At 37.3% G+C, this 20,800-nt stretch overlaps 1 protein-coding gene across 1 annotated transcript in view; it reads left to right on the forward strand.

Annotated features, from left to right (window-relative positions):
- The window catches only part of ADGRV1 (adhesion G protein-coupled receptor V1), a 535,827-nt gene that overhangs the window by 153,738 nt on the left and 361,289 nt on the right, over nucleotides 1-20,800 (forward strand). Inside the window, exons 54-64 of the mRNA XM_052643554.1 lie at nucleotides 1,289-1,544; nucleotides 3,032-3,234; nucleotides 4,697-4,873; nucleotides 5,229-5,408; nucleotides 7,332-7,511; nucleotides 10,810-10,974; nucleotides 14,775-14,892; nucleotides 16,760-16,883; nucleotides 18,790-18,928; nucleotides 19,091-19,276; nucleotides 19,555-19,787. Of these exons, the coding sequence (XP_052499514.1) occupies nucleotides 1,289-1,544; nucleotides 3,032-3,234; nucleotides 4,697-4,873; nucleotides 5,229-5,408; nucleotides 7,332-7,511; nucleotides 10,810-10,974; nucleotides 14,775-14,892; nucleotides 16,760-16,883; nucleotides 18,790-18,928; nucleotides 19,091-19,276; nucleotides 19,555-19,787 (1,961 nt within the window). The remainder of the gene's footprint in view (nucleotides 1-1,288; nucleotides 1,545-3,031; nucleotides 3,235-4,696; nucleotides 4,874-5,228; nucleotides 5,409-7,331; nucleotides 7,512-10,809; nucleotides 10,975-14,774; nucleotides 14,893-16,759; nucleotides 16,884-18,789; nucleotides 18,929-19,090; nucleotides 19,277-19,554; nucleotides 19,788-20,800) is intronic.

The following is a 20,800-nucleotide window of genomic DNA, read 5'->3' on the forward strand; positions in this document are numbered from 1 at the left end:
TCTCAGGTTCTGAATTATATTTCCCCAATTAGTATTTCTCATGTAAGCATAATTAAAATGATTTCTAATTTACATGCCTAAAAGAGTGTCTTTAAGTGTGGACTGTAGTTTGGATGAGAAGTATTTTATCCAAAGGAGAGTAAATTCTGTAAAGGGTCAGATAGTAAATACTTTAGACATCAGGGCCTGTATGGTCTTTTCTCCAGCTGTTAGCTTTGCCTTTGTAGCACAACAGCAGCAATAGACAATATGTGATCAAATGAGCTTTTCTGTTTGCCAGTAAAACTTGATTTCTAAAAAATGGATTTGACCAAAGGGCAGTAATTTTCTTACTCCTGATTTTATTAATAAAGCTCTTGAGTTTATATCCTGAAGTGCCTTCTCTAGGTGGAGAGATGAGTGCCAGCAAAATAGGCTTGTAATGCTCGTTTAAATAGTTGTAAATAGTTTGCATCCCTATTAATAATTAAGTAAGTGTTAGTTGGTCAGTCTTGTCTGACTCTTTGGGACCCTGTGGACTATAGCCCGCCAGGCTCCTCTGTCCATAGAATTTCCCTTGCAAGATTACTGGACTGGGATGCTATTTCCTTCTCCAGGGAACCTTATCGACTCGGGGACTGAACCTGAGTCTCCTGCCTTGCAGGTGGATTCTTTACTATCTGAGCCACCAGGGAAGTCCTGTGTCCCTATTACTAGAGAATAAAGTCTGAGGTGGGGAACAAAGGGAAATGACGTTCAGGAAACAGACAGAAGCCCTATCAGAAAAGACTTTAGGTGCCTTTTAGCAAATTCAGTTTTGAATCTTCAGATAATGGAGACACAGCAGAGAGCTGCTCTGATTTGTATCTCTGTCTTTCTACTTCTATTTTGACTGAATCATTGTTAAATAATACATTCAGAGTTTAAGCAAGGGAAGTAACATTCCTAGAAAAAATTTTGTAGAGGAAGATATTTAATGTTTATAGATTTTATATATGGTACCTAGGACTTAAATTTTCAGAGAGAGAGAGAGAGAGTATGTAATCAGTGTTTCATTAAGAATGTAGGTTCCAGGACAGGACAGTTTGGCTACATGATTTATTAGCTTAAGTTTTAGTAGTGGTTTACTTTTTCTTTTTTCTAAAAATCTTCTCTTTCTCATGTGAAAGGCATTTGATTGATTTGTAGGATCATATGTTGTTGCTTATTTAAGATATGGTCAGTATTAAAAGATAATCTAACCTTTGATATTCGTCCTGCACAGTGATAACTAAAATATAAATAAAATCCTCTTTCTTTAAAATTTTAGATTTCATTTTCTGAAGGCCAGGCACTGTCTACAATTACTCTGACTGTTCTTGCGGATGATCTACCAGAATTGTCAGAGATTGTCATTGTAACACTCATCCATATTATCACAGAAGGGGTTGAGGACCTATCAAAAGGTGCTACTATTGATCAGAAAAGAAACCAGTCTGTGATAACCACTCTGCCCAATGACTCACCTTATGGCTTGGTTGGCTGGCATGCTGAGTCTCTCTTCATTAAAGTAGCAGAGCCTAAAGGTAAATCTTGTTAGATATTTTCAGGTTCTCATAAGTTTTACTGAATAGTTTAATATTTACTGGGGATATAAATTTCTCTTTGTGTGATATTTTTCAGTTCGACAGGTCATAATCCTTTTTACTTTTTATTTGTCTTTATTAAATTGTCTGGTCATGTCATCAGTCAGTGATATGGCTGTATGAAATGCTTTTACTTTTGATTACTGTCATAATCAAAATATTAATGTTTTAGTAAATCGCTGTAGTAGAAATGTTTGGTTTTTATTTTACTTTCTCTTTTTCATTTTTAATCTGTCTGTTCTCTTTTCTTGCTCAGTTTCTCCTGTATAGATTTTCAGTAGTTAACAGAAAACAATCAACAGTACAGGGAAGTTCATGTGGTACTTGAGATGTTAATTATTAAACCCAAAGCAATAATTAGAATAATATTTTTCTGTGAAGTATGAGTCATCAGTTTCTATTTCCCTGTTTCCTTTGAGTTTCATGTTGACATCTTTGCCTGACTATTTGTATAAATTGTAGAATAAATAGATTTTTATAGATAAAGGTCATTTGACTTATTTAAATAAAAGGTTAAATATAATATGCATGTATTGGGTTGGTCAGAATGTTTGTTTGGGTTTTTTCATAAGACAGTACAGAAGAATCTGAATGAATCTTTTGGCCATCTCAGTATTAATATGCTATCTGAAGGTTCTAAAATTTTCAAGTAGAAACAGACATCTTTAAAGGACCTTTCATTTAAATAGCTGATGGAGACAAATGACATGTAATTATTCACATAGGTCTTTATATGTCTGTATATATGGGAACAGAAATAGTAGCCTTAAAATAAAATGATCTGTTCACTTATCCATTCAGCAACCATAGCACCTAGTAAGTACCAGAAATCATGCTACATGTTTTGGAAGAAAAGACATGGTATTCAGTCATTAGAAACTCAGAGACTGGTAGGGAAGATTGACATGCTTTTTTTTTTTCATTTTTAGCAAATTAGATTTTAAAAATCTAAGAAGTGAAATAGGTGCTGTGAGATACTTTGAGCTCTGTGATAGCCACCTGTAAGAACAAACTTGCTCTTTTAATAATGAGTCATTAAATGACTGTGTGTGTTTAATTTTTCATTTTTGAAGACTCTTCTTAGCATTTGTCATTAGCCCCTCTGCTCATCCTCCAGGTATGCACTTTCTTAGTATTTTCAGCAATTTCTGTTAATGGGCATGCCATGTGCAGCATAGGAGAGTGAGAGAGAGCCAGAAGTGAGGGTTTAAAACTGGGAATTAATACCGGCAGTCTATGGTGATTTTAGCACAACTCTGGTGACTGGTTGGGAAAAGCACGAAATATTCCTTGGGAGTATACATTGCCTTTGTTTGTCTTTCTTTACCTGTCCAGAAGATATATTCAGAACACTCCACCCTAAGTGCTTAGAATAGCATCAACAGCTATTAGAAAGTTCACTTACTTGAGGCACGTCTGTCTCATAGAGAACGTCACTGCTCTTCAGTTACAAATCGTTCGAGATAAAGGATTACTTGGAGACATAGCCATTCAGTTGGTAGCTAAATCCAATTTCTTACTGCACATCAATAATCAAGCCACTGAGAATGAAGATTATGTGCTACAAGAAACAATGATAATAATGAAAGAAAACATAAAAGAAACTTACGTCAAAGTTGCAATTTTGCCGGTGAGTCTAAGCTTCAATGGGTATGATATGATAATAAAGGAAAATGAAGATAAAAGATAAAAATGTGATGCTCTTAAAGGTAAAATCTTTAAAAAATATACTTGTAAAATATTAGATGTAAGTACTCTAATGCTCCCACTCACCCTAATATTTAATATGTGTGCTAAGTCACTCAGTCATGTCTGGGTCTTTGCAGCACTGTAGTCCACCAGGCTCCTCTGTGGAATTTTCCAGGCAAGAATACTGGAGTTGGTTGTTACTTCCTTCTCCAGGGGATCTTCCCGACCTAGGGATTGAAGCTATGTCTCCAGCATCTCCTGTTTTGCAGGCAGGTGGATTCTGTACCACTGAGCCACCAGGGAAGCCCCTAATATTTAATAATAAATGAATATTTTATAATTTAAAGATAAAAATAACAAGTGTATTCATTTTTTATACTTATTTTTGAACTGGAATATTGTTGGAATGAACTTTGAAGCCTTGAATTTGGATTGATTATATGTCTGGTTAGATCCTGTCTTCTGTTGGTTTGTTAGTTGTTTTCAACTAATGACTGAATGAATGAAATGCCCAAGTTCATCTGGCTATTTTGATTATTGGTTTCATATGATCACTTGAATTAAGATTAGTCTTCAGATGGATTAGATCATTCTCTTTCTCTCCTTTGTCTAAGGAGAATGTGTATACACTTCATATATACATCTGTAATGAAGCAAAGGAAACTGAAATTGGTTAATAGTGTTATCACCAACATATAATTAAATATTATCTTTATATATTGTGTACTATATAATATTAATTGTAATCATATTGTTGAGTGAATATAATATTGTATGATATAGTGTTATATAATATTGTATGATATAGTGTTATTAATAGTGGTATTCATGGTATTAGATAATAGTGGCTTCTGGGGAGGACATTCTGGAACGACATGAGGGATAGAACAGAGATTTCCTTTCATTTTCACTAGGTATTCTATCTTTTGAAATTTTTTATTGCCTATTGAAAAATAAGATAACAATTTTTAAATAGTTAATTAAAATATAAGATTATAATTAGATTTTTTAAAGTGTAGAACTTTCAATTTTAAGATGTATGAAGCATTTACCATCTTCTCCTAAACTGAGGGAATGTCATATATATAGAACATATTCAATAGGATGTGGTCAAAATTGTAGGATAGATTTTTTTTTAAATTTATTTTACTTGCTGATGAGTATGTGGCTTCCATTGGGTAACATCACCCATATGCTTGAATATCCCTTGAGATTCTGAGATTGTCAATAGGAATGTATTAAAACATAAAAAAGGAATATTTTTGTGTGTGTGTGGTAGAGCAGCCTATTCCTGTGGATGTCATTTTTTACTGAAAAATATTGCATTTCTAATGCAAATTGAATGTATTTTAAAAAATAAAACCCCGTCTTCTCTCTCTTCTCCCTTGGTTCTTGGCACCTAGGATGATGTTCCTGAGCTGGAGGAAGGGTTTATTGTCAGCATCACGGAGGTGCGCCTGGTGAACTCTGACTTCTCTGCAGGACAGCCCAGTGTGCGAAGGCCGGGGCTGGAAATGGCTGAGATAATGATTGAAGAAAATGATGATCCCAGAGGAATTTTTAAGTTCCACATTACCAGAGTGAGATGAACTTTAACATATTGATAGTAATACAAAAGCTTGTACCTGCTGATTGGGCCAGTGTCCTGTATTTTCTGAAAAATAATTGACTTTTATTGTAGATATTAATAAATATCTCAAAGCTTATAGACTAATTCTTAAGCTCTCTTTGAGCTAGACCAAGGAATTAAGCAAGTTTAGTTACAATACATTTAAATGTAAGAGTTCTGAAGACTGAATATGCATACTTATATCCAGCTATTAATTTGAAGAGTAAAGTATAAGAACTAGTAGTAGAGATAATAAATTTAGATAGTGATGAATTGTAAGAGTTACTTTTGTCTTGCATTTTAACTTACATATTCTTTACTTAAAGGATGTTGCAGTTATTACTGCCTATGAGGTGCCTCCACCCATGAATGTTCTTCAAGTTCCTGTAGTTCGGCTGGCTGGAAGCTTTGGGGAAGTAAAGGTTTATTGGAAAGCAGCAGTGGATAGTGCTGGCCTGGAAGACTTTAAGCCGTCTCATGGGATTCTTGAATTTGCAGATAGACAAGTATGCTGGCAAATATATTAGCATTTTTTGGTTGTACTTCAGACATTTTATAGGCATCTACCAAGTGAACGTGCAGTGGTGATGGCTAAGTGTATAATATTCTAAATTCCCATGTCAGGCTAACAGAGATATTGTTAGTTAATGTATAATTAATTAATGGATATGGAGAGAGGATATAAATAAGCAAGAATCTCACCCTTTCTGAGGTTTCCCACCTTGTATTCTATTTTAAATAAAGTTATAAAAGGATAATAATTGGCTTAGAGGTACCTAAGAATGTATAAAATCTTGCCTGATGAACCAGACTATTCCCATGAATTTTAGGTTTTTTATTCTGTTTATTTCTTAATGTTTCTAAATATAAATATTTATTTAGGATTTGCACCAAAAGTGTATACATTTATTACTAAAGATATTTATTATGTACATTTATTGTTATCCAACAACTTTTTGTTTTTAACAATTAAAAAATACTAAAGTGATAGAACAGGAGCACAGTAGTTAAAACTGGAAAAAACCAGTATTCTAGATTTGGGTCAACCAATGCTAAAAATTATAAAATATTCCTTAAGATCTGTAAGCTTGTGAACTGGGCATTTTGCAATAGGTAAGCATAAGATGTTTTCATAAATTTTTAAATCAGTAAGTGGAAAAAGCATGTGAACAATCATGAAAACGTTAGTAACTTCAAAGAGCAGTGTCGATTTACGTGCAGTCCGATTTTGCCTACACACATATGCGTCGTGTACATCAACTTACTAGTTGCCCTTGGGGGATAGTAAGTACTGCTAAAAGATAAGCATGCAGATCTAGAGTTTCCTGCACATAAAGGTCTGCTGTTCATATGTAAAATCATGAGATTTTAGCAATTTTGGACTATAAAACATTTTCCACTAAGAGGAAGGGAAATGTAGATTTTGCATTAAAAGTAGAAACAAGTTGACTTTTGTTGAGGTGGCCTTCTAACTTTATATTATCAGTAGCTTATTCTTTTCAAAAAGGTAAAGTCCCATCACTTAGCATCCTTCGGATCGTCATTGTTCTTAAATTTAACATCCTGTAGAAGTATTCTGTATTCCACAGCATTGACGAGGCGCAGGCATTTTGATCAGCTTGTATTTTAGCATTTGATTTTGTTCAAGTCTCAGTTTCCCTGAGTATGACATCCAGGTTTTTCATTTTCTCTGTCATTATATTAAAGGTGGTTTTAGGTAGGAGAACCATCTCTTGATAAATGTCTATGTCATTTCCCTCTGGGATACAAAAAAGGATTTTAAATATGGACATAAAGCTGGAATATTTTTGTGACCAATAGTTATATTACAAGCTGGATCAAATTATAAGTTATAAAATCTTTTAACATAGAGCCAGACAGATGAATAAACCCCTAATCACAAACTTCTAATAATGGAATTTGGATTTTCTCCTTCTTGTCTTTTTCCCTATATTACAAGAACAATAATTTGAAACCAAAGGGATTTACTTTAGTTGCAGAAGATAGTAATAATTTATGTGGTATGGTTTTATATCAGGTCATATTAATACTAAATATACTAAAATTTTTGTTTGTGCAATGGCTGTTTGAACCTGCATGACATTTAAAATAGGTTTTGTTCTAGAATAAAACTTCATTGTTTTTTTGAATCTGTAGCTATATTTTATTATGTATATAATTTCCTTTATTTTGGAAACAGTGAACTGAAACCTTTTGACTTTGAAATACTATAAATATATGACTTTAAAATAACATTATTAACACAACAGGTAAAAATGCCTGCTTTTTTCTTTGGTACTGTGTTTCTAAATTGCAACTAAAAATGTTTGCCATCAAAAATTAGTATCACATTCTACCCTTCCTGCCTCTCCCCCTCCTTCTTCTTTCTCTCCCTCCCTCTTTCCTTTCTTCCTTCTTTTCTTTTATAGGTTATGGCAGTGATAGAAATCACCATAATTGATGATGATGAATTTGAGCTCATGGAGATATTCAATATTTCCTTAATCAAGGTGGCTGGAGGTGGCAGACTTGGCGATGATGTTGTGGTAACTGTTGTTATTCCACAAAATGACTCTCCATTTGGAGTATTTGGATTTGAAGAAAAGACTGTAAGTGAAATATATCAGGGGGTGCGGGGTGCTTTCCTCTAGGCTCATTTTTCATTTCATTTATAGTAGAAAGGTAATTTTCTTTTTTTCTAGATTTCATTACTCTTTACTTAAAGCTTCTTTTCTCAAGGCTCTTTTGAGTTGACTGTTGAATTAGGGGCCAGTCCTCTAACCTCGGCAGTTTCATAGTAATGAGAGCTCTTAGTATTAAGTAGTTAAAAAGGAAAACACATTTCCATTATTGGGTGTGACAGACCACGAGGTACTTTTGTCTAGATATTCTGTTCTCTACCTGCTCTGCTGCCAGACTGCCATCCTTGTCACAAGGAAAGATTCTGTTACATTCTGACCCCAGGATGGTTTGGCTGCAGAGAGATTTATATTCCTCACCTCTTGGGTCTTCTATCTTGATTTATATTGAACAAAACACTACAGTCACCCCTGACTCATGTGTTTCCTTGTATTTCTTCTCTCTCCCCTCTTACTTCCCCTTAACTGCCTGCTTTCAAGGCCTGCAAGAGTGAGCCCAATTATTATTGGTTCAGCCCCTGAGAGAGAAAAGCTCTGACTGGTACTAAATTATCTCTACACCTTAAATATAAAATAAAGTGTATCATAATTATTGACATAATGGTTACATCATAATTACTATGACTTTATCTTTCAAAGGAAGTTTCGAGATGAAACAGCCATGTGAATCTTTAGATAATTTTTATGTACAACAACTTTTCTGGCTCCTGTGTCACCATTCCCTTTATTTTGTCACTTATAGATAAGCAGCAATTCACCTTAGATCATCTTAAATAATAGCAAATAGTTCTAATGCTTATTATCTTTACTGTTCTTTGGCTGCAAGGCTAGAACTACGGCTTGCACCACAATTTAGATAGACACTAATAACTGCCTAATTATTTGATCATTGAAATTTCAACTTCATAAGAAAATGGAAACTATAAAAGAACAAAGTACTTCTGTTGCTGTAGTCTTATGATACTCTTCCTTGAGAAAGGAATGAGTGGAAGTAAGTGTTTTGTAAAGGGTGGAAGATTCACACGAGAGTATCCGTGAGTGTTTTGCAGGCAGCCTAAGAAGTCTGGGAAATACAAAAGGTATAAAGAAATCAATAGCCATAATATTACTGCTCTAAGGTAGATATCATTAGTATTGATTATATTTCCATCCAGGCCTTCTTTGCGTATATGCAGAGTAGTAGTATATATGAATATGCAATTTATTTTTATAAAATGTATGCAGTGTGCTAAAAATGTATTCTCTATTAGCTTCCGAGGTTAGATTATAAATGTTCAGGGTTTAAGTAGTCCAGCCTCCAGTTGATAAAACCTTATAATAATGTTTTTACTTTTCACTTTGTCACACTTTTGGAGTTAGCTGTTGGGGAGTGTATTTACGAGTTTCTCTCACTTTTTGAGAAAATGAAGAGTTCCACTATTATTCATAAAAAATGTCTTATTTATTCATTTTATTTTAGCAGCAGTTGTAAAGTTTACTGCAAAACCTTAGTGTACCCTTGATCTGGGAACTACTGTCTTACTATAATAGCCTCAGATTTCCAACTTGTCTTATTATCTAAAAGTAGGATCTAAGGTGCCCAAACTCTTGTTGTGAGGAGTGAGTTGTTATATGTAAAGCATATATAATTGGGCTTTACCCTCAATAGGTGTCAATTGCTATTTTACTTGTTGATAATAATAGCAGTAGCTTGTTGCTCACCCTTTGTGGCTCCTTTCCTTATATCTTATCTTTTTTTTCAGCCAGATGCCCTTGATAACATGGAATTTATATTTTAATATGTATCTATAAGATACAGTATTTTGTGCACATAGTGAATATTCTGGTAGCATTATTTGGTGATACTGATTAGATTCAGAACTGAAAAACCCTGAGACACGATTATTGGTATTAATCTGTCAAAATTAATAAGCTGCTCCCGGGACAATGTGCTAAATATACCAAAGCCTTGGGTAAAGAAGAGACTTATGGAAATACACTTGTGAAGCTGAAACTAGAATGTTACTATTTATAGAAACAAAAAGGACTTAAACATTCAGTTTGTTAATAATGGATTTATTTTTCTTACTCACTTAACTCTTAGTTGATATTTTTGGTCTCTGAGGACTGGTATGAACAACAGTCAGTGTGGAATCAAATTATCAGAACCAAATCCCAGATTCCTTTTCTCCAAATATATGTATATCTTTGGCTCTCAGATTTCTTAGTTTTTGTGAGGTTTAAATAAGGTAAGGTGAAAATGTCAGTTGCTCAGTCGTGTCTGACTCTTTGCAACCCCATGGACTGTAGCCCCCCAGGCTCCTCTGTCCATGGAATCCTCCAAGGAAGAATACTGGAGTGGGTAGCCATTCCCTTCTCCAGGGGCTCTTCCGAATCCAGGGATTGAACCTGGGTCTCCTGCAGGCAGATCCTTTACTGTCTGAGCCACTGGGAAGGCCCATAGTATGTGTAAGAAGGTTCCTCCATCCATGGGATTCTCCAGGCAAGAGTACTGGACTGGGTTGCCATTTCCTTCTCCAGGGGATCTTCCTGATGCAAGGATCAAACCCGGGTCTCACATTGTAGGTGGACGCTTTACTGTCTGAGCCATTGGGGACGTCCCAATAAACATCATTTGGCTCCAAATCTCTACTCTTGGCACCAATGCAAAATGTCATAAAAAAACCAAAACCAAATAGGTGTCTTTCTTGAGAATTGAAGGTGTTGTGCCATATTTTTGGATTTACATAGCAAATGCATGGAATAGGCTCAGTTTGGACTTTGCTTCACAGAGTCAATATATATAATTCATATTAGGTCTGTATTATGTGGGGAGTGTTACTGCCATAAAAAGAATCCCCAAATCTCAGTTCCTTAATAGTTTATTTCTTCTTTATGCCAAAGTCCTACGTTGCTCTTCCGAGTTGGGATCTTATGAATACCTTTTCTCCTACTGGCATCTCAGGCACTAGACTCTCCATCTGTGACTCTGCCTCCTCTAGTCACCCAGCAAACGGAGACAGAGGGGATATGGAGATTGTGTGGGAAACTGATGGCCAGGCTATGATTAGCAGGCTCTGCCTATATTTTTGGGGCCAGATATTCAGTAACAGTCTCCACCTAATTGCAAAAGAGGATAGGAAATGCCAAGTAGCTGAGTGTCTAGGATAAAAAGAGAATGGGATTTGGTGAAGCATTTTTTTTTTGTTTTCTGCCACATGATTGTATTATAACATGCCACGAATAAAACTCTAGATTCGGAAATTGCGGTTGATTTTCTCTTTTTCAGGTAATGGTAGATGAATCCCTTTTGTCTGATGACCCTGATTCATACGTGACATTGACAGTTGTCCGGTCCCCAGGAGGTAAAGGAGCTGTCCGACTTCAGTGGACCATAGATGAGATGGCTAAGGATGACCTCAGTCCTTTAAGTGGGACGCTTCATTTTGATGAGGTATAGTCGTTGTCAGGATGCCTGCAGTTTTTCTTTAATTTGTCTTTGATGTTCTTTTCCATAGTATTGCTTATAAATTCATTTGATATTAACAGTATTCACTATGTCTGGAATTTTTTGAAATCATATGCACCATGGGAAAATTACACACATACACACCCCTAAATGTCTGAAATGAAATTTAGTTTCGACACTGCCTATATCCAACCATTAAAACTACTCTGCTGTCCGCATTGCCTCCCCTGTTTGAGGGCAAAACCAGTCAAGCAAGCCGGACATCCAGCTGTCATCCCCATCTCCATCTGTCCTGTAACTCTTGCATATATTTGACAACTGAGATTGGTCAGTTTTCCCTTTTAAATACCCTTTCTATCCTCCTACACTGTCATGGTTGTGACAGTCGATGCCTCCATCATCTCTCCTTGGGTAATCTTTTAACTGATGGTCCCACTCCAGATCTTTTTTCTGTCCATTATCTGTGCCTCTGATTTATTTTTTTCATTCAGTTGGTCAGTCGTGTCCAACTCTGTGTGACCCCATGGACAGCAGCATGCCAGGTTTCCCTGTCTTTCTTGCTCAAACTCATGTCTCTTGAGTCGGTGATGCCATCCAACTATCTCGTGCTTTCTCCTCCTGCCTTTCTGAAAGGAAGATCTTGTTTTGCCATCTCCTGCTTAAAATGATCCATGATGTCTTCTTACCCATAGAACTTTCGGCCCTAAAGCATGGAACACAGAGCCTCTCGGAAGGAATCCTGGCTGTACCTTCCTCCCAGTTAATCCGAGCACAGGGTTTCAGTGAATCCATTCTAACTAGAGCCAACTAGTAGTTATCAGCCAGACTCTGAGGTCTTTTGTCCTGGAAGGAGGGATGGCAAAGTGAAAGAGAATTGACAGGCTGATTCTTAAACCTTTATGGAGATGTAAAAGACCAAGAATAGCAAGAAGCTCACAAAGAAGGATGGAGGCTGGCCTTCCCCAACTAAATTTAAGATAGTACGTATCAAAGGTAAATGCGATAGTATGATTGGCTTTTGGATAGACAAGAAGACTAAAGAAACTGGGGAGTCTGGATTTATCAGTCTTTCATGGTTTTTACTTTCCCGTTCGCATAAATCATTCCTAAATTCATAACAATGAAAACAAAAGGGAATTAGTTAAAACCCAGAAAAACTGTAGAATTGGTGGATACGTTTTTTAAAAAGCAACAAAAAGTAGTCTCACAGGATAAGACCAAGTAAGAAAGAACTGTTAAAAGAGAAAGCATAAAATTTTAAGAGATTATTTTGTATGCTGCTGCTGCTGCTAAGTCACTTCAGTCGTGTCTGACTCTGTGCGACCCCATAGACGGCAGCCCACCAGGCTCCGCCGTCCCTGAGATTCTCCAGGCAAGAACACTGGCGTGGGTTGCCATTTCCTTCTCCAATGTGTGAAAGTGAAGTCACTCAGTCATGTCTGACTCTTAGTGACCCTGTAGACTGCAGCCTACCAGGCTCTTCTGTCCATGGGGTTTTCTAGGTAAGAGTACTAGAATGGGGTGCCATTGCCTTCTCTGTTACTTTGTATAGATCTAGACAAATAAATGTAAACACATATATGAAATTGATTCTAATAGATATGTAGTAGATGTAGAAAGTCTAAGCAGGTGAATTTCTGTAAACGAAATAAAAAATAAGAGAGTAGAAGGTCCCCGAGGTGGTTTTCTAAAAGAAAACTGACCATACATTTAAAGATAAGATAATTCCAATGAAACATAGTCTATTTTTTTTTTTTAGCCTAGTGGCCTTTTATGAGAGCTTTCAACACCAAGCAACACAGAAGCAAATACTTTTTTTTTTCTTTCAATTTTCTAATTGGTGATTGAGCTTCCCTGGTGGCTCAGCTAGTAAAGAATCCATCTGCAGTGTGGGAGACCTGGGTTTGATCCCTGGGTTAGGAAGGGAGAAGGGAATGGCTACCCACTCCAGTATTCTGGCTTGGAGAATTCCATGGACTGTATAGTCCATGGAGTCAGTGATGCCCTCTGGCAATCCATCTGCCACTTGGGACATTCTGCTGCCTTTTTTGAGGTATTGGTTTCTCTAATGGAATTGGATGTCAGATGTCACAGATGTTTCAGCCACTCACATCTTAGATTCTGATGTGTGATGGCCCAGGAGACCTCTCAGTTACATGCCCTAGCCTTCTGTAAAATCCTCACTTGGCATGAGAAGAATTTAGAGATTACTTTGAAATTTCTTTGGAGATTTCACATAGTAATAATGAGCAGTCAGTTTTCAGTTACCGGATTCTAATCACTAGATCTGCTTCCCAGATGATTAGAAAGGTTGTCTGATGTTAGCAGGATATTCATGCCAAAGTGGCAAATTGTCTGATCTTTCCCCCAAGGAATAAGGCCATCCTTGTTTAGAGTACTGAACACCAGGAGGGATAAGCTTGTGGGTGACCCTGGATTTGACTCCCTCCATCTTGTTCTTTGCTTCACAATCTGGTGCGTTTCATTTACTTCTGCATAATAGCTTTGTTGTTCTTGGATATTCAGCTCTGACATACCTATATCTCCACTCTAACAAATGGCTGTGTAGCTAGGCACACAGTTCACCTAGTTGACAGTGTGTGCAAAGTAGAGGGGTGAGGGTGGTTTACTGTATTCCAGGAAGTTTAGATTTAGATTTTAGTTTAGTTTTTCCATGAGTGCACTCCTGTCGGGCAGGAACTATGCATTTTCCTAGCAGCTCTTATATAAGATTTTTAAGAAGTATAGACACTATAAAATAGAAAAAAAGAACTCTGAAGAGCAGCTAGAGTGAAGCGATTAAAATAATACTTTTAATACATAAAAATCTCAAAGAAAAGATGATTGCCGAACTAAGATGCTTATTGTTTAGTCTCTAAGTCATGTCCGAATCTTTTGCCACCTCTTGGACGGTATCCGCCCCCAGGCTCCTCTGTCCATGGGATTTTCCACTCAAGAATACTGGAGTGGATTGCCATTCCTTTCTCCAGGGGATCTTTACAACCCAGGGATCGAACCTGCAGGTCCTGCACTGGCAGGCGACTTCTTTACCACTGAGCCACCAGGGAAGCCTGCAATACTGAGATAAGAAGAAATAAACAGCAGAATTCAAACAGTGGAAAATTATTCAGTGATGCATGGGAAAAACTGGACTTTTTTCAGTCAGCCTCGGAGGAGACCTTAAAGATAAAAATGATTTCTGTCATGGTTACATCGCAAAGTATTAAGCTTGTTGTCTTCTGTGTATTTGCTTTTCCTTGTTCTTTCTCTTCCAGTCTGTACTGAAAACTTACCATATGTTCCAAGAAATTACTGAGCTAAGTGTTAAGACCAGAGAGGGAAGGAATAATATGAGGTCTTTTGAGATCAACACCTGCGGAAGGAATAGGAAGGAAGCAGGAGTGGGTAGAAAGCAAGTAGCAAAAAGGGGTCGTAGGTAGATAACCCTTATAAGTATTAAACCTCTCACTGTGATTTATTTACATCATGCTGTGGCCATTTAACTCAAGTGATTCAACTCTCAGTGGGTGAACATTTTCAGTAAATTTGAAAGTTGTGTTAAAAATTTTTCCTTTCTTCCTGTTAAGAATTTTAATGGGATTTTTGCTCAGAGCTACTTTTTATGTAATAATTATCTCTGGAAGAAACCCGTAATTCTAAAGGGTTTAAAGAAAGGGTATCTTTAAAAAATGCTTATGAACTTAAATGTCATTCTGCTGATGAGAACATTCAAAATTTAAGTCTGGCCACTCTGCAAACACGTGTTCTCCTCTCATTTGGTGTAGACTGATTCCCAGAAGACCATTGTGCTGCACGCACTTCAGGACGCCATGCTGGAGGAGGACAGGCGTTTCACCATTCAGCTGCTCTCAGTTGATGAGGTAGAAATATCTCCAGTAAAAGGTGAGAAAGAGCGACATTTTTGGAAATTAAAAAGTAGTTTTTTGGAAAAATGTGACCAAATAATCAGTAGCTATAATGATGGTTAGTGTTTGTTTTTATAATTCATAAAATGTCTGTTAAAACATGAGGATGTTATTTCCTACTTGTGTGACAGCTAAGGACTTTTTAAAGCTAAAATTATAATATGCAGTATTGGTAGGGTCACATGCCAGGGTTTTCATACTACTTAGCTGTGTGATTTTTTTTAAAAAAAGATGTCTACTTTAGTAATGTTCATAAAGTAAAATATGAAAGCTTCCTAAATGACCCAACAGCAGGGGACTGGTTACATTTAACAGAATACTCTGCAGGTATTCAAAAAACGTGGCAGAAAAAGTCTTACTTGCATCAAAATTAAGAACATTCAATTACATGGATAATTTTTACATTCATAAAACTGGCTTTATAACATGTTCAGTATAATCCCACTTTTTCATGTGCATGTCATAAACATTAGGAATTATTTACTTGAAATGTTGATAGTGGTTTTTGAGTATCTGTATTTTCTACACATACTTAAAATGACCACCGTTACTTTTGTAATGTTGTTTTAAAACTTAGCCTGTTATTTATGTCTCTTTCAGCCTATCTATACCTGTTTTCGTCATAAAATAACTGCTTAGATATTTCAACATTTCAGAAACAGGTATCATAGTTCTCATTTCCCAAGGTCCATGTGAAAATTTGTTTCTTACATCTGGAGAAAGAAGATTAATGGTGCTAAAATGGTTTCATTATGTAATGCCCATAAAAAATGGCACAGCAATGTTGATATGAAAGCTTAGTTCCTGTTGCATGTCCTATTTCGAAATTAAGAACTTCATCCTGTGCAAGGGTTTGTGGCCAAAGAAGCAGAATTCTGTGGCCAAGGAAATTCTTAGAATTGTAGAGAGTATCATATACTGTCACCCTAGATGTCACCTGGGGTACTTAATCTTTTTGCATTTTTATCGAGAGTACTTTGCTTCAGGCATTTGAGTCAATCATATCTTTGCATTATATTCTTGCATAAATCGTAAGTCAGTTAGCTCAGTTATTTACATTGTGTTACACAGCAGAGTTGATGTTTCTATGGACTAATTAGATGCAAGAACAAGAGTATACCAGTGGATCGAGGTAAATCATTTGTTAATATAAAAAAATGCATTATGTATTCCTAACTGTGACATACTTACACTTGACAAACCACTGTTGGCGCTATTAATCCATTGCCACAGAAAGTGATAGTGGAATAATCCAGTCCTTTGTTTTTTGAAACTCTAATGTGTGCTTCTGGAAACAAGCTCATTTAAGTTACTACCAGATTATGATATGAACACAGATTACTTGATACGATTTTTATTTCCATTTTCGTAGGAATACTTGACACATTTTATAAACACTTAGAAGCAAATGATTGTCAGAAAATTAAAAAAAAATGGGTCCCCAACAATTCTTGCTTTTGCTACATAGCTAACAGATAGAGCCACATAGCCAATTATAGTGAACTGCAGAATGGTTCCTGTAGAAGTGGATTAATGCATAGGGTAGAATGCAGTCCCATACTTGCTTGTCATGGGAGTGGTATTAGAAGTACCGCCCACTTCATCCTTTTCATTAAAATGTGATCGTGGGCAAGTCATTTGCCATAGTGTCTTCAGTGCCTCTCCGCACTTACATGTCTTCATTGGTAAAATGAGGATAACATTAGTACCTAACTTATATGCTTATCATGAAGATTAACTCACAGGATTTGTATATGTAAATCCCTTAGAACTTTGCCAGGCGTGTATTAAGTGAATACATGTGTTTTCTACATGAGCGGTATTATGTATCATCTTGAATTCAGGTAGCGCATCAATAATCATTCGAGGAGATAAGGGAGCATCTGGAGAAGTTGGGATAGCTGCATCATCTAGGCACGTCCTCATTGGAGAACCCTCAGCAAAATATAATGGTACTGCCATCATCAGGTAAGGACTTCATGATTTTTATTGCCCAGGTGAAAATTTTGAAGTTGCATTTAATTAGCATTTTTGTGCCCTAAATACATTGTTCTCAGTGCAGACATATTCTTCTTATAAACTGGTACAATCCTGTGGCGAGAGCACATTTTTGATAAACAGTGAAGGTATGTTTTGACCTGTCTTGATGTTAAATCTGAGGCTTGTGGTTTTTAGATGATTTGCAGAGCCCGTGACGAGGAAAGCACATTGAACAACATCAAGAGATCTCAGCAACGTCTAGCTCTCAGCCCTGTTTTGTCACTTTTGCCATAAAATAGGAGCTACTTTTGTATCTGAGCTTCAAAATCATTCCTTAAAAAATCATCTGAATCAAAGATTTTAAGATGTTCTAAAATTAGAATCTGTTATATAACTAAGATATTTCCAGCTGGTGCAGTGGTAAAGAATCCTGCATGCTAATGCAAGAGGCACAGGAGATGCGGTTAGATCCCTGGGTTGGGAAGATCCTCTGGAGAAGGAAATGTCAACCCACTCCAGTATTCTTGCCTGGAAAATCCTAGGAACAGAGGAGCCTGGTGGGCTATATCCCAGGGATCTCAAAAAATATGGACACAAATCGGCAACTAAACAAAACAACCACATTATGATCATAGGCAATTTTGTTTGTTATAAATTCTCTCATGAGGAGTGGAATAGCAACGATCAATAAAGTAGCTGGATTTATGTTAAAACTTTTATCTTTTTGGTTGTTTTTCCAGTAGTATTACATGTATGAAGTGTTTCCTGTTCTTCAGTCTATTTGAGCTTTGTACTTTGTGTCGTACGTGAAGAATCTCTACATACATTTTTTAAAAATTCCTTTCAACCTTATACTTTTAGTGTTCAGCTTTTGCCAGTATTCTTGTCAAGCAGATTTACACAAGCTCAGTATTTTGGGTGTTGTCTTGGGATTATCCAACTTTCATTTGCTTTATAGCTGATAGATAAGGTTATTTAAATGCAAAGAATGTGAGTCTGAGTGAACTCCGGGAGTTGGTGATGGACAGGGAGGCCTGGTGTGCTGGGATTCATGGGGTCGCAAAGAGTCAGACACGACTGAGCGACTGAACTGAACTGAATATTCATAAAATAATGCCAGTTGCAACAACATGTATGGATCTAGAGATTGTGGTACTGAATGAAGTAAGTCAGGCAGAGAAACGCAAATATCATATGCTATTGCTTATTTGTGGAATCTAAAAAAGGGTACAAATGAACATATGTACAGAAAGGAAATAGACCCACAGATGCAGAAAACAAAACTTTATGATTACCAGAGGGTAGGGTGGGGGAGGAATGAATTGGGAGGTTGGGATCAATATATACCCACAACTATATGTAAAATGGGGGTTTGCCAGTGGATCAGATGGTAAAGAATCTGCCTGCAATATGGGAGACCTGGGTTTGATCCCTGGGTCTGGAAGATCCTCGGGAGAGGGGAATGGCAACCCACTCCAGTGTTCTTGCCTGGAGAATCCCTTGGCTAGAGGAGCATGGCGGTCTACAGTCCATGGGGTCGCAAAGAGTAGGACAGGACTGAACAACTAACGCTTTAACTTTACTTTGATATGTAGAATAGATAACTAACAAGAACCCTGTATAACACAGGGAACTCTTCTCCATTCTCTGTAATGACCTATGTGGGAAAAGAATCTAAAAAAGAGTGGATATATGTACTTACATAACTGATTCACTTTATAGCTGAAACTAATACAGCAGTATAAATGAACTGCACTCTAATACCAGGTTTTAAAAAAGTGCATAATGTTCTGGAAATAAATGAAAAATTTTTATTGTTGAAGGATACAGCAAATATCTAGGAAAAGCTCTTTCAATAAAAATGTATTGAAATATACATGTTACATTGTTGTAGCCTTATTCGTGGCCCAGCGATTTCTGGGGAGGTCACAGTGTCCTGGAGGATAGTCCCTCCTTCCTTGGAGGAATTTGCTGAAACATCAGGAAAGCTCAGGATGCGAGATGGACAGTCTGCGGCCATTGTAGTGATACAGGTATCTCGGTTATTGATTGCTGTCACGCCCTTTGCTGTCAGTGTGCGTGTGTGGTTGGGGGGTAGGCTTAATATCACAGCTTGTTGCCGTTGCTTATGTGACATATATTTTTCTTGAAATGTTCAGATTCTGCTGCGAATGGCTCTTTCTGTCTGTCTCTAGGCTTTGACCGATGACCTCCCCGAGGAAAAGCGTTTCTATGAGTTTCAGCTCACTGGGGTCAGCGAGGGCGGACTGTTGAGCGAGTCTAGCACCACCGCCAACATCACCATGGTGGCTAGTGACTTTCCCTATGGCCGGTTCGCCTTTTCTCAAGAGCAGCTGCGAGTGACGGAGGAAGTACGAAAGGTAGCGCGTGAAATGCTTAAAGCCGTAGATGTCACTTTTTATCTTTTGAATCACAAGCGATCTTTAAAATGTGTTTCTACGTTCACATTCTCAAGTCTTCACAGCTGATCTCATGTGCTCTTGCTGTCATTTTAATGTCGGCTTTATATACTTTTTTTATCAATTTGCATAGAACTTCCAAATAATCCTGGTAAGTAAAATTAGAGACGCTCAAAATTAAGTCTGGCCTGGTAGAGTACTCACCCAAACCAAATGAAAAAACACTGCTTCTCGCACAGGTTAACCTCACAGTCATCCGATCGGGTGGGTCTTTCGGCCGCGTGAGGCTCTGCTTGGAGGCTGTGAGCGGGACAGCCGAGGTCGGCGTGGACTTCCTGCCTCCACCCGTGCAGCTCCTCTTTGAAGCCAGAGAGACGGTGAAAAGCGTGCACATTGAAATCCTTGATGACAGCCTTCCTGAAGGTCCTGAGGAATTTTCCCTCGTGATGACGGAGGTGGAACTCCTGGGAAGGTAAAAGTAGAAAAAAGAGAGAAAGGATGAGTCAGAGCTGGGCTGTGCAGCGATGAATTCTAAGCTCTAAGATGGTCTACCCCGGCTTTTTCTCACATTCACGTGACATTGGAACAGGACATGGTGGCAAAGGCTGTTAATTATACCACGTTGTAAAATATAAATTTTTTCTCCTGAAAAGTATGCGTTTTCATTGTGTGAAGTCACTGCGTAAGCAAGAGAATTGAACACGGCGTAAGCTGGTAGTAATTGGTGAGAAAAGAGAGGAGCTGTTCTCTAGGTCAAAGGTCAGCTGGCAGGGCTGATTTTGGTTCCCCCATCTCTTGTCTGTACACCACGGAGCGGGCTGGACTGAGAGATTTCTTTCCTTGGAGTATCTCTGAAGACTGTATTGTCTTCTTTGTGAATGAATGAGGTGGATATTTGCCCAAAGGTGTTTTTAAAGCAGGGGAATTTTTGAGTCAGAGATAGTTGGTGGGTAGTGTGAAGATCAAGAATTAACCCTATCGAGACTCTCTTGTTCTCTGATTTAGCGGGAGCGACTTGCTTAACAGGGTGGGGAACACGTGTTCCCTGATGAAATGGATGAAATACTCAGAGCTTAAGTGGCGTACGGAGCACCTGGACACCTCTGGCTCACGCGTAACCTTCAACTGGAATCATGTTTGCATTTAGATAGTTCTTAGAGGAAGTTTACTTGTGCGTGCAGTGAAAATGGTTTTGCATTGGTGATATTAATGCCAATCTTTAAAGCTTTCTTCTAACTAAAATATTTCCCTGAAGGAGGCAGAATGTATATCATTCCCCTGGGAAGAATTAGCTGTGAGCTGACAAATCCTTCAAATCTTCAATTTCCAGAAATGAGTCTGTGTTTGATGATGGGAATGAATTTGTCCTAATAGTAAATGTATTAAAACATGCGCTGGTCAGTTTTAATTAATTGAGTGAACTTTGGTAAGCATAGCACATTATGTGTGATATTATATCTGTGTTTTTGACTAAGTAGGGCTTGA

Source organism: Budorcas taxicolor, chromosome 7 (genome assembly GCF_023091745.1).
Source record: "Budorcas taxicolor isolate Tak-1 chromosome 7, Takin1.1, whole genome shotgun sequence".
NCBI classification, from domain to species: domain Eukaryota; kingdom Metazoa; phylum Chordata; class Mammalia; order Artiodactyla; family Bovidae; genus Budorcas; species Budorcas taxicolor.